The sequence below is a fragment of the Dreissena polymorpha genome, chromosome 9 (genome assembly GCF_020536995.1).
Source record: "Dreissena polymorpha isolate Duluth1 chromosome 9, UMN_Dpol_1.0, whole genome shotgun sequence".
In the NCBI taxonomy this organism is placed as follows: Eukaryota; Metazoa; Mollusca; class Bivalvia; order Myida; family Dreissenidae; genus Dreissena; species Dreissena polymorpha.
Genome location: NC_068363.1, coordinates 75,661,168 through 75,676,233, shown reverse-complemented (window position 1 = coordinate 75,676,233; position 15,066 = coordinate 75,661,168). Strand labels below are relative to the sequence as shown.

The window sequence follows — 15,066 nt, the reverse complement described above, 5'->3', positions numbered from 1 at the left end:
ATGTACGAGTAGTATACACGACTGTCTAAAAGACTTTGGAAGTGTTTTTGTTTCTGGCGCTTGTGGAATAATAAGCAAACAATTATCGAAACAAAAATATATACCCCAGTATATATAATGAAATACGCTGTTGTGAGATATTGCTATTTGGAAACATTAAAGTAAAACAATTAAGTTAATTAAGAACCGGTAAACTATTATTTAATGAGCGAATTTGCGAAGCTAGACTTTTATTTCTTATTGGATGTGAGCACTCGTAGGATTTGTGGGATGTTGTGATTAGAAATGCTTGACACACTACAAATATAAGCCTCGATCTGGGAATACCGGGCTTAATGCGCATGCGTAAATTGTCGTATATGATTAGCCTGTGTACGAAAATCCTGTCTAGGTGGCAAGTGTTGCCCATCTGCGACGACACTTTACGCACATACATAAGTCCGGTTTTCCAAGTTTTTACATTGTGTAGTGACGTAATCTTTAATGTAAATTCCGTGTGAATTGTGAATGAGAGTCATTGATAATTCGTTTTTTAATACTATATTTCAGAAATTCGCATACAAACACACGGACATAAATCGGGTTTAGTTCGACGGACAGTACGGCGATTAATTGTTTGCTGGTGCGTTTTGTTGTGTTTCAAAGCAATTAATAACATAAATAATTAATATAGACATTCGGATCATTTAAGAAGTTCACGAGGCAAACATGTTGCGAATCCTTGTATTCGTCCTAGCAAGTGCGACCCTGAATAGTGTTGACAGTCGTTCCCGGAAGGGAGAAATCGAAACGACCACAGAAAATTGCGACTACAGCCGCTGCATCATGGACGTAACCGGTAGCGTCTGCAGCGACCACGGCACGTGCAATTGTGAGCACTGCGAGTGCGATGACCCTTACATAGGTAAACATTACATAAAATATACCGAACAAAAACGTTAATTTTGTTTATTTTAATTTATTACATACTAAACATGTGTCGGCCAAAGCCTTCATCAAAAGTATCAATATAAACATAAAAATAAAAAGTTACGTCACCGTCATACAGTAACGTAACGTCGTTCGACGGAAAATATTTATAACACGTAATTTTACGCAATACAAAGATGGATCAGAGTTGATGCAAGGGCCTATTAATAATAAAATAATGTATACTTTTCATCCGTTCATAGGACGGTACTGCGAGCAGATGGGCTCAGGGTCCCGAGGAGATTGCGATCCGAAAAAATGCATGGGTGAAGATGGAGACATTTGCAACAACCAGGGAACGTGTAACTGCGACAGGTGCGAGTGTGGAGACTCGTTCTCAGGGCCCAAATGCGAGGTAGCCATTGAGGATTTGGAAAGCGTTTGCAAACAGGGTTGGAATTGCAGGTTGTGCAATAGAGCAGCCAGGGACCCTGGTGGCTTCTGTCGATACTGTGAGACAGTGGAAAAAGTGCGCGTAGTTCAGGTTAGGGACGTATTGGATCTACTCGAACTGAAAGGATCGCACTGTACGTTCACTGATGAACACTCTTGTTTACATAACTATAGAGTGTCGTCCCCTGACGTTAACGGAACGCGCGTGGTATACTTCCCTCAGCTTTCGATGTGTGACGATGTGGAATCGTCAACGGAATACAGCGTGGAGCGCCGGAAGTCCCACCGCGGAGATTCTCCAATTGAACCGGAAACTGACTCAAGTTCTGCGCTTTCGGATAGTGATAATGATGATTCTGGTGCCATTGTCGGTTATAGCGGCCATTTGATGTTGATTCCAATTTTGTCCTTATTAACGATATATTGCAGAATTGGGACTACGACGTTCTGATTATTTAAATCAAACTCGCGGCATAGTATTACTATTTATATAGACATTTAGTTTCGTCCCAAGTTGCTTACGGTTGGGACTCTAATATGGGCGATTTATTTATTTCAATAATTCCACATGATAATGGCTCCGTATTCTCGATGCTTATGATTAGTTTCACGCAAAAATGTGATGGGAAATTCAAAGTTTTCAAAAATAAATACATTCGGTCAAATATTAAAATTAGCAGTATGGGGGGGGGGTAAGTTGGAACTTACTTCGAAGATGGCGTCGTTGTCGTGTTTTATGTTAAGGAGTAGCGGATATTTTCACCCGGTAAACCACTTTATATTTATATTTCTTTACAATCATTACGCCATCTTTAAACTTAAGGAAAATACGTGGATCCATAAAAATCATTCAATCTACGGCTACGTCATGTTTATATTCTGTTTTTCAGCAAGTATACACAGACAGTGCAAAAAAGGTTAAAACTGAATCATTGTATAATAGAAAACATTTAATTTCACACAGAAATGGGAAATTCAAATTATTCAAAAGTAAAAGCATTAGGTCAAAGATTTTCGTTAGGGGCTACGCCAGTACCTGCAAGATTGCTACGTCACGGAACAATGACCTGTATATGCCTTAAAGGGGCCGTCCAACAGATTTCACGTTTTGGTAAATTGACAAAATTAAAAAAAGTTGTTTCAGATTCGCAAATTTTCGTTTTAGTTATGATATTTTTGAGGAAATAGTAATACTGACCATTTAGCATGCTCTTAAATATCTATTACATGTATATTTTGATGAATTGAAAAATTATAAAGAGTCGTGCGACGCGAAACGATTGAATAATTTGGAAAGTTCTGTTGTTGTCGTTTTGTTTTGGGATACTACGAGGATTGCTTATAGAGGTAAAAAATACATCCGCTCTAAGTATGAGCATGGATGATCGAGTGGTCTAGGCGGGAGACTTTTTACTCCAGGGGGCCGTTTCTGGTACAATGCGTAACTTTACGGACGAAAATGTACGTACGTATAAAGTAACGTGCGCTTTTCTGAATGCGTAAGTGCGTTTCTATAAACCGAACGTAGCGTAAAACTTAGTTGCTATGTTTGAAAAATCTCTAAACAGAAGTCCGGTGATTGCGCGGACCTTATAGAGAACATTTGAAGAAATTCATAAAGTAGATTTAATTTGCTTTCTCGAACAGACTTTCGGTAGACTTAATACATTTATCCTTAAGAAGTACATTATAAAGAGCAAAATTCTTTCCCTTGTTTGCGAAATTGCGACGAAAAAATGGGTCAACTGTAAAAAAAGTTCAATCTGTTGATTCTTTTAAAATTAAGTCTGACCATTCTTTGTTGAGCTGGATATGCTCTTTGTTAAAACAGAAGAGATGATTCTTACTGAAGCAAATCTTTTACGAAGGTTAGTCAGATATATTTCAAACTGGAATCGCTGGAGCAAACTGGAAAAAAATGGATGGATAATACTGAGAAGACAGTCATGTGTATTGTAGCTTACACATCTGAATTTACAGAAACATAATCAAGGAGTTTCCTGACAGGAATTCAATTTACTGGAAGGGTATCTTTGATTATGTTTAGTTCGTCACTGAATTACAAATGGAATGTCCTATAATGAGAAGAACATCAGCAATGGCCTCTGTAAAGAAGGTAGTTTTTTTTTTTCATTTACTGATCAATGATAATGTACAGTAGTACAGTGTGGTTTTAGAAGAATTAACAAACTCTGTAGCTTGTATTCACTGGTCGCACTTCAAGATAATTTTATAACAATCGACATCATGTTTTTACCATGTTTATATTTATACTTGTGTGCAAAATATTATAAAAAAAACAGATTTTTACTCATAAATTCATTTTAAATGAGAATCTTTTTTCTGTGATCAATTAACATTGTCCATGAATGCTTTTATTAATTTGAGACAATAGGCATTTGAAATTATCATAAAGTATGCTTCTTCACATATATAATTATATTATATTTTTTGTTGAATATTAAAAAAAATGCATGGATTGGTAAAATATATGTCAGGGTATGTACCAGTTGTGATTAGTTCTTAATACAAAATTTGAGAAATTGGGATCCATCCTGGGTCATTGGTATGGGGTAATTGGTATGACAAGCGGGCACTTGCGTAAACCTGAATCACTTTACATGCTTTACCAACACAATGACTGAAATATTTGTGAAAAAGTTCAGTCACTCATAATATACTTAACATAATGTCATTCACTAATGGAAACTAATGCATCAATTTAAATTCATGAAAAAGTTTTACACATCTGGCTTAATGTACATATGAACAAAACACAGGGAGAAAGCAAACCATTTTTAAATGTTCCTATTTTTATGAAGTTAAATTTTACTGGTTGAATCATGTCAGGATGACACAATTTATTCTTGCAAGATCCTAATAACTATGCTATTAAAAATATGTGTCCATATACTTGATATTAAATTTCCATTACATTTAAAAAAAAATCAGTGAAAATTGTGCTATTCAAATGTTTTTTCATGTGTTTGGGAATGATACATAATTATGAGAATATATTTAATCTGTTGTTTTATTCAGTTCAAATCTTTAATGCTTTTTTTCAATTGATTTTTGAACAAATACACTGATACCATACCATGTCCGAAAAACTTCTTTTGAATTTATATTGTCTTATAAGTTATGTTTTGGACAAATAACTTAATGTGAATATTATGCATAACTATGGTGTTAAAAGTGAAGAAACAAAATGGTATTATTTAAATTATTTGATTGCAATGGTAGTAAATGCTCTACACAACACAAACATTGTCTATTTTATGTTTTTTATTTATTTGTACAAGTTAATGGATTCAAAACATTAAAAAAATACATTTACTTATAATAATAAAGACAGTATTCCTTATTCTAATATTTCCCAACAAGAAAAGGTATATAATAACTGAATGTAAAAAAATGAGAAAATTTGCAGCATTGCTTTTCACAATATAAGATAAAGTAAAGTGGGTTTTGCAATGTTTACAGCATTATTATAGAACTTTAAATGGTATAAATGGACATTACAGTATGTACAAAAACACAGTAAAGAGTTTAAAGAAATGTGTTCAAAGATATTGGAAAAAATTGATTGTTGATAGTTTTCTGTCAATCTGTGTGGCCACCTATAAAGAAAAAAGTTCTAAATAACTTCTTAGGACATAACAATTTTATTTGAACATATCAATGAAACTGCATTTAATGTGTCCATATGGTTTATAGGAAACTAAAAACTAATCTTAAAATTAGTTATTAACTAATTTAGACAGTAAAGATTAACAATGACCTTAGTTAAAATTTGACACTTCTTCTTCGTGGCAACTGCATTTATAATAATAATATTAAAGATTTTGAATGTTAATATACCATATATAAAACAAAATGAAATGATTTTGTATTGTCCCCATGGTTTGTGTTCTAAAATTTCTTTGTAAAAAACCTAAAAACTCAGAAAAAATGATTGTAAAGCATACATCAACAACAAAGTTTTGCAATCAATATGATATTAATATGATTGATTACCGATGAAATCTGATAATAAACAAGAGCACCGCATATCTGGTGCCACGCTGTGCTGTGAAAGCTTGTCAGATTTTTGTAGAGGTCACAGTGACATTGACCTATAACCTAGTGACCCAAAATGGGTGTGGCATTTAGAACTCATCAAAGTGCATCTACATATAAAGTTTCAAAGTTGAAGGTGGAAGCACTTTGATTTTAGAGCAAAATGTTAAAGTTTTAGCACATTGCCTACAGCGGACGGGCAGACGTTGGACAACTAGCTGGCTATGACAATAGCTCGGGTTTTCTCTCTCCGAAAACAGCCTCGCTAAAAATACAACTTTGAGCATCTTACAACTGTAACTTACCAAAAACAAACCTAATTGGTTTAAAAGTCATAGTGCTTTGACAGTTTTTGTATAAAATGACATATTTGGTACATTTCAATACATGTTTTCAGTAAATTTACTTCAACAGTGAAAACTTTTCAAACCTACTTTAAAATTAGCCATTATTAATATTCAGATAACTTAACTTTAAGTTGTTACAATAACCATTGCGCAAAGTTAGCCAAGTGTGTGAGCCTTGACCTTTACTTCCAGTTAATAATTGCAGCACTTAAACAACTGAAGCTTGATTGGTCATTATTGGTGTACTGTCTTAATCGGTTAAAAGAGTAACTTCTCAATGCGTTTTCTTGTATCTTTATTTTTTCCAGTGAAAACAGTGACGACGCAGCGTCCGGTGAAATGGCTACGTGAAAACGTTGAAAACGATGAAAACGATTGACTGAAATAAACAAAACAATCTTTCAGTCCTAGAAATACTCAATAATGCAATACATGTACCACGTACATGTTCAAGTATATTGGATATGTGACAATGTAATTAATTAATGAAAAAACAATATTTGTTTGGTTTTAATTTCAATCTGTTGCTGCTTACTAAATAATCACAAAGTTCCTTGAATAAATTGCCTTTTGTATAAGGGAGGCAAATACCGCCAGCATTGTCACATTTCCAAACATCGATCATCTATCTTGATTAAAGTCAACCACATATATATTTCTTTCAATAATCCAAAGTAGTGACTATTCATTGGCTCAAAGAGACGATTCTAGTAAGTGACACAACATGTGACTCTTGTATTAAAGAAAGCATTAAATATACAAGAAATCATTATATGTAGCAACTGATAAAACAGGACAGCACATTTTCTTACCAATGTAAAATTATACATATTTGCATATAAAACAGCTTTAAAATGCGTTTTAAATCAACAATACCAACTACCGTTTATTAGCACTTATTTAAACCTAAATTCGCATGTTTCCCCTAAGAACAATTTGCCACTGAACAAAGGGAGATAAGCCAATATCTTTCATTATTGAATTTCTACTATTAAACGTAAAAACAGTAATTTAGCTACTTAAATTTGTACAGAATTATATGTATATGTTTATCAAATTTGTATTATACCATCTGTTCGCAATGACAAGCGTCTATTACATGAAATGGACTAAACGATCATTGTTCGTACACGTGTAGGCCATGCCTTAGCAAAACAATCACACAATATACTATTTTACCATGCGAATCAGATGCTGACAGCCTTTATAATGTTAGCGAATCAATTTACGGATACATAACGCACTCTATGGGTACTTACAGAATTTGATTAGCTCCTTTAAGACAGCACAGGACGGTAAAAAACATTGATTATATTTCTAGAAAAATGTCGATTCTTTCCAATGTTATTGGTACTCTGTTTGTTAACTGGGAACCAAATTTCTACTGGTGCCGCTTCCAATCAGATTCCAAGAAATATTCGCGGGATGCAATCGCCACTTGTACCTTCGTACCTATTACAGGCGCGCCAGGTAATTTTGGCGCTTACAATTGGCCCCGTACTACTTAAAAGTACCCGGGGTACTCTTAAGTACACTTCAATGTACCCTGGGTACAGAGTTTTATTCCTGCCTAAAATCTGATGTCATCAAATGCATTTCCGAATACGAAACAAAATCCTCTTTGAACAAAACCTAACTCAATATGCTTTTTTGAGTACGAGTTTCGATAATATCATCGCGGAGGCCATTTCACCGAATGTAAACAGAAACATTTTTAATTTGAAAATAGAGACAACAACAGCATATTTATCCTAAGTAGTCCTGGGTATGTTTAAGTATATTTTCTGTACCCAGGGTATATTGTAGCATACATAAGAGTACCCAGGGAACTTTCAAGTAGTACCAGAGCTGACAAAGACCAATCTAACTCAACTTAGCTAACATGTCGACAGGTTGTATCTCACAGTCTCTGCAGTATATTTTATTTTACGCAATTTTGACAAAATGATATATGCATGATATTATTTCCAAAGAAATGGGTCTTGATGCAGAACTTCTGCTTAAACTGTAAATGTGCCAAATTCAACAATTAAGTGACAACCGTATACACATTTATAAGAAGCGCTGTTGACTGTCAATTAAAATTGTATACAGTAATCTACGTTTTTGTAAATAGTTGCATTTATATAATACTGCTGGTATTAAGTAGTTAAACTTGATGTTGAAAATAAAATAATAAATCGCGAAGTCCTCAGATACAAATTATACTGTGCTGTTACGAAGGGAATACAATCACATAGTTTCATGAACAATACTTTGTTAAGGTATGTTCCCTTATAATTGAATCTACAACGTTGTAATATCTTGCAGTTTATTTCCGCCAGCTTTTTGTATTCATAGTATAAAAGAGCTGCATTTAGATCCTTGAAATTCAACACTATTTCTTTTCAATCCTTTCAACTTATTGTGAATGCCTACGCATCATTGCACATATTAAGACCATTATGCTACAAGTCAATACATTATGTATTGGCAAACTTTGGATTGGCAAATCGCATGAATCGCAGTTTTACCTTTAGCCAGTTATGTGTGTTTTATTATTGATCCAAATCGCAAGTTAAGGTAGCTCGGGAGAAATTGAAAATCATATTAGCAGTGACACTAGAGGTAAGATTTACGCTATTATATAAATATTAGTAAGGTATTCTGTATATCTAACTTTCATTCATGGATTAGAATATACTGTTCACTTTATTAAAATCTTAAATGCATATCGGAACTATTATGGCAATGCAACAAAACGCGGGTTAATTTGCTATTGTTTTTATTTATATTTTATATAAATTAAAATTTGACTCTTGTTGATACGAAACATTATTTAATTATATGTAACAGTAACGTGATTCACGCTAGATTTCTCTATAGTAAACATTTTTCGAAGCCTGACATGTACGCTTTATCTTAATTCGTACTCTATAGTCGTGTTTATTGAGGCGAATACGATTTTGATTTATAAATATGTGTGCTATTAAAACTGTGTAAATACGCATCGTTATTTCACAACTTAAGGAAAATATACAGCGCGTCGTCTGCTAGTTGTTTTCTAATATCTTGGTCACGTGAGCGAAGCGATCGCTTATTCACGCTGGTAATGCGAATACTTCGATGGCAAACCGATGGCAATAGACTTATACCGAAATCAATTCTATCACTCAGCAAAAGTCACATTCGTTGAGTTCAACTTGGCGTCTTGTGATGGATAAAGCCTTGTTCAAAACGAAAGTTGAATGAATTGTCAAAAGGAAAATCGAACAAATCATATCAACAATCGATTCGAACATGTAAAATTTCCTCTTTTAGCAAAACTCCAATCCACAATCGTACACAATAGATCCTGCACAATCAACGCAGGATTTCCGTAACAGTATCTTCCCATGCCCTACCAAGATCTTAATATAGATAAAGGTTTAAATTAACTAAAATGATGTTGCGCTCGTAGATTTCGTAGTCTACGTTCGGTTCTCCGGAATATCGGTGCATACGCCGCCATATTTACGCTAAATTACTGAGTTACGTGAGCCTTTGAGCACACGTAACTTTACGTGCAAAAATACGGTAAACGTAACTTTACGAAGTTTATAGAAACGCTACTAACTGAACGTTTTGCACTTACGCATGATTTTTGAACGTACGTAGTTTTAAGAAACGGTCCCCAGGACTCCAGTGGTCAGTGGTGCGAGCCCTGTTGATTGTTACTTTTTTCCTTTGATTAAATCGTATTCTAGTGTTTTTTTACTGGAGATTTTTAGTTCAAATGTTTAAATTTATCAATATAAATCATTTAATGACAAGCTACAATACATGCCAAAATCTGTTGGACGGCCCCTTTAAAGGCGTGGACTATGGCATTTCAAGCGTGTAAAGCATCATTTTGTATAATTTTGCTTTTGTTTTTTTAAATGAATATTTCATCCATATAACGTTATAAATGTACTGTTGACTTCATATTTTCTTGACTTTGAAATTCATGTGATTCGTCACGAACATGTAATTAAGGCTAAAGAACATGTAAACATGTTCTGCTGGGACCTTTCTATTTGTATCCAATGAATACCGTCGAAAATTTAATTAATGGCGTATTTATGCCGGTTGTAAGATTTTCATCGCACATTGTATGTTTAAAGTAGATCTAATAAAGACTTAAAACATCCGGTGATTATTGTTCTCATCTGCTCGGTTGTGAGTGTCCTTCATATCAGCATGAACACACAACACATATTATTCTACATTGTGAATTTGAATATGTGTTAATCAAAGAGAGAGTTGACTTGTGGAATTGCATGAATATGGTAGTTTTTATTGTCAAATTGGTTCTGCAAAAATTACGTGGATCGTTGTATTTATTCAAGTTTTCTATATTTTAGAATTTTTGTTTCATAATGTATTCCGCGTCTATCGCACACGAATGTATTCTTTATTTAATGACGTTTGCAGATAATTATTTTATCACGAATGATAAAATTTGATAAATTTTGAAACCACCGAATACTTGTGAGGGAATAGTAGTAATCCGTGTGCCAGATTGCAGCCTAGTTCACTAGACGCGAATACATCCTTTGCTGGTAAGCACGATGAGAATGCAGTTAAGGTCACGGTAATTCGCGTCAGAGATTGAAATGCATGACAAGATCTGCATTCCGCAGACTTTCAAGCTTTTCTTTGATCATGTCTTGCAAAACGCACATGTGGCTGTGATAATAATTAGTGTACAAATATTTTTGAATGACAAATAACCAAGACTTTCTTATTTATTTTTCCTTATCAGACGTAAACCTACACTATGTGAACATTTTTTTGCATGTACACATTCGTGTGAACCAGGAACGGGTCTACGAGAACACCATTACGCTAAGATGTTTAAATCGTGTGCGAATGTACAATGTCGTTGCACGAGTATCATTTTGTGAGAAATTTACCGAATAAAGGTTGATTGAATCATTTACAATGAGCCATGTGCTACTGTATTACTGTATGTGTTTTAATCATATTACACGCTATTGTATTGTACTTACTGTTTTTATTGAGACGTTGTTAGAGAATATATACTTTATTCCGACTTAAAAAAATGAAAGATGTCTGTTAAATAAAGGCTGTTCATTCTTTGTTTCAATAGTATCCCTACCCTAAGTATGGACCGAAACAAAAATCCAACTTCAAAGTAACACTCCGGAATTTAATTACAAGGTTTTCTTTTATTATGCCTCATTGCAAAAACATGTGACTGACACTTTGTGAACTGAACATTTTAGATGATAACGAAACAAGAATTTGCTGAAATAGATTCCTGATAAACCCTGTAGTTTTGATTATCAAACCTATACAAAATTATTTAGTAAAAGGGCCAGTGTTTCACAACCATACTGATTCTAAAATGAAAATGGAGCAGTGAATAAAATAACATTAATACATAAGTTAATGTTCAATGATTAAATATTGAATATTATCAAGAACATTATATATTTTCATGTTTTAAGCAAGAACTCGTTGGCATAAAAAGTGTCATGTTTTACCGAGAAATTACTTATCGGACTTACCCCGAAAGTACGTATTTTTGTTATTGCTATGAGCCAAAATCAAACATGCAGTGGCTTGTTCAATATAAAAAAACACTAATGGCCTCTTATACCCGCATCACACGACTGATTTGCGTGTGGTAGTGGAAGTGATTCGGCAAGTTGTTCTATCAGGTCACTAACCGCGCGGCCATCAATCCTATCTATACCACTGTACACATTACAGTGTCCGATGCTGAAAATGTGATTAACATTATAACCATACTAGTCATTCAATCTTCAAGCGTTTTTCTAGCTTACTGTGTGCGAATTTAACAGATAGATTCTTCTGATTACTGTAAACTCATTTGGGCCATGCTCTGTGAAAATGGCGTTTAATGCATGTGCTTAAAGTGTCGTCATAGTTTAGAATGTGCAGTCCGCACAGTCTAATCATGAACGACACCTTCCACATACTTCATTTTTGCGAAGAAGAGACTTTATCCTATTACCAGATGAAAATCGATAGTATAACAACGATCGTATAAACATGAGCTTTATACTATCGCTATTTTTAGATCAGATTTGGGGTTTTCCAAAAATTGTGAATATGTTTTTGTCAACTACGGGAAGATAAAATCGTCAAAAAATAAAATATTTGATAATTATTAATGGAAAAGGGGAGTAAATAAAAGGATAAATAGAATATTATGCGAATTTTGGATAAAGATCAAGTTTATCATGCTCGGTATGAACCATGGTAGCGCTCGGCAAGCCTCGCGCTACCCTGGTTCAAAGCCTCGCATGATAAACTTGATCTTTATCCAAAACTCACATAATATTCTATATTTCTTTTCACGAAAATATCATAAAAAGCGGACAGTGTCGTCCATGATTGGCCTGTGCGGACTACACAGGCTAATCAGGGACGACACTTTAAGCACATGCTTTAAACTCCTTTTTCACATAGCACGGCTAATTTATAGGCGTCGGCATAAACATTCATGATTTTTCTAAATATGACTTTTTCGTGAACACGTAAATTCCTGGAATTTTTATTTGGAAAAGTAATGAGCGATTTGCGTCGGCCATTTTTCTATGTGTTTGCGTTAAATTTGTGGATCGGTAAACGACATCAACGAATATTAATGTCCACGAATAGTAATGATTTTACACATTATTATGTCATAATAGCAACACTGTTCTTAATTCTTGGTTTTCTGTTGCTTAATGTATTGTATCAAACAATTAAAGAATATATGCGAATTATTCTATCAGCATTTGTACATTTAACAACTTATTAAAAGAATACATAAAACAAAGCGAATGATTATACTCGGCAAGGATGGCCTTTACGTTTCCAATGTATCAATATATGTACACAGTAGTCATATAGTACTACTAAAGATTCATCAACAAAACGAATAAACATTTTTCAAACCCTGAAAAAGCGACAAATAAAATATATTTTTTTCACATGTTTGGAAAAGATAACAAATGTATTTGTCAAACTATCCTACTGCAAGTCAGCTAGTGTCCCACACGGACGTCTACAGTTCCGTTTAATGGCATTGACTGCCTTGCATGTTGACGCTGTAGGCTTACGTTAAAACTTACCGTTGTCTTTAATGGAATGGATCGCCTGTACGTAGCAACTGTAATATTACAATGAAACTCGCCGTGTCGTTTACTGAAATTGTCCGTCTTTGATTCTTGCAGCTGTAGTTTACAACGGAAACTTACAGTTGCGTATAATGGAATGGACCGCTTTTACATTTTGCAACTATAATCTTACATGGAAACTTACATTTTCATAAAAAATTGGTCCTTATCATGCAAATGTTGAAAACACATTAAATCTCTGATTGACATTCTGTAATAATATCGCCAAATATCTTTATTTAGTATCTTTCTGATAAAAATAAACTTCAAGTGCACAAAGTTTACGCGATAGCATTTATATAACGATTTATGTAACAGACCGCAAACTGACCTTGATACCTTGCGGGTTGGAATGCAATGCATTAATGGGAGGTAACAATTCCACTACTGGAACGCCGGCTTGTTTAAAGCTTTAAACATTTACGTGTTTAACGGTCAAATCGATTTTTTCGGCGTAGCTGTTTAACGTCACATTTGACCTTACCTGACCTTTGTAAGTGTTCAATAAAATTCAAATAAAATTTCCCGCGGCTAGACACGAATGAATGCACTTCATTTATTCCATTGGCTGATTTGAGCATACCACCAGAACATTGGAAACATGACCGCGTCTTTGTAACACTGTTTTACTGCGTGTTCAGCATGAAACAATTTTATCTCTAATGAAAAGGCTTTATAGATAGAACAGCTTTACACTCAACTCTTTACATCAATACAGTTTGTGCGTGCACCTTTTATTTTCAGAGGATTGCCAGCGCCAGAGCGTTTGTACTTAAAGGCTATGTTCTCATATTTAGTAATTACTTCCATATTCCTGTCTGTCTACTAGTATATTTAAGTTCATAAAAGTATCGTTTATCCCTATCCGTTTCGTTTTGGCCAAACCATTTTAAATTGTTTTCGAAATTGAACATTTAATATTTAATAGTATACAGTTTTAAACAAGCCGTCGTTCAAGCAGTAGAAGCGTGGCCTCACTATAATGCATGTCATTCCAACCCGCAAGGTATCAGGGTCAGTTTGCGGCCAGTAAAATAATCGTTATATAATAAAGACGCAAACGCGTGAACAAGAATTATTCCACCATATTAAATAATGTAATAAGCAAGAGCGCGATGATTCTCGATACTGTTAATAATCGAATCAAATAGCAATACCCGACAAACCACTTATACAGTTTTTTTCGAAGAACGTGCGCATAACTATTTAAAATATGTACGGATACTTCGCGTGTGGCCGTTTGACTCATATGTTTTAATTTCACTTCCATTCTTCTTTTGGTTTTCTGTTTTGTATCTATAGGTTTATGACCAGCAATATGTAATAATGTAAAATAAGCCGCGAAAACTCCGCGTAACATCACGTACTGCGTGTGATGCAGCTTAGAACTGCACAGAAAAAGACATTCGCTATCTTTGATCTCATTCATTGATTTTTTTACCTTTCACCAACTCCAACCACAATCAACGCCGTATATCTTTAAAAAAAATATATTTCTTGTTATATTTGTTTTAGTTAAAGCGTATATCAGGTTACTGAACAACAATACTTATATTATAAAAAATTTATGAGTGCACATAATGCAATCGTAGTAATTACCAAATATGAGAAAACAGCCTTTAAGTACAAAGGCTCTGGCGCTGGCATTCTTCTAAATATAAAAGGGGCACACACTCTGAATTGATGTCGAGAATTGAGTGTGAAACTGCTCTATCTCTCTCAATCCTTATCATTAGAGATAAAATTGTTTCATGCTGAATACGCTGTTAACATCGTTGCTAAACGAACTGTAGTATCCCTCTTCATACCCTATACTTCCCAAATATAGAAAGTCGATGAAATAACATATTAATGTAAATGTGAAATCTGTTTGTAGATTGCACGTTTTTTACACTGTGAAAAGTTTCAGGCCTATATTCAAAGTGATTGGTTGCTCACAAAGGTCAGGCTAAGGTGAAAAGCTGGGATAGACAGCTACGCCGAAAAATATTATTCTCATCATGAAACTGGAAATATAAACTAACAATGGCACGCATTCTGATTTTGTGTAAGATGTTCTTGACTGAACATAATGCTGTTCAGGCGACGGTATGAGAAGAGGGTATTAAATAAGCAAACCTTTGTGTGTATGCGTTTGTGTGTGT

General features: G+C 34.2%; 1 protein-coding gene and 2 long non-coding RNA genes across 6 annotated transcripts in view; 1 reads left to right on the top strand and 2 right to left on the bottom strand.

Annotated features, from left to right (window-relative positions):
- The window catches only part of LOC127845407 (integrin beta-like protein 1), a 282,221-nt gene that overhangs the window by 210,036 nt on the left and 57,119 nt on the right, over positions 1-15,066 (top strand). The window contains exons 2-3 of one of the 4 annotated variants that reach the window (XM_052376302.1): positions 550-904; positions 1,173-3,357. The exons of 2 other annotated variants lie outside the window; for them this stretch is intronic. In XM_052376302.1, the coding sequence (XP_052232262.1) occupies positions 709-904; positions 1,173-1,813 (837 nt within the window). In that variant the 5' untranslated portion in view covers positions 550-708 and the 3' untranslated portion in view covers positions 1,814-3,357. Of the gene's footprint in view, positions 1-7; positions 162-549; positions 905-1,172; positions 3,358-15,066 lie in introns of those variants that run through there. One more of the 4 variants, XM_052376298.1, reaches the window with a different exon arrangement.
- LOC127845408 (uncharacterized) overlaps positions 1-15,066 on the bottom strand; it is a 73,755-nt gene that overhangs the window by 17,460 nt on the left and 41,229 nt on the right. The window lies entirely within an intron of this gene.
- Positions 6,047-7,250, bottom strand: LOC127845409 (uncharacterized). The gene is made up of 2 exons (XR_008033208.1): positions 7,028-7,250; positions 6,047-6,147 (listed from the first exon to the last, which is right to left on the bottom strand). It is a non-coding gene; the product is annotated as an uncharacterized LOC127845409 (long non-coding RNA).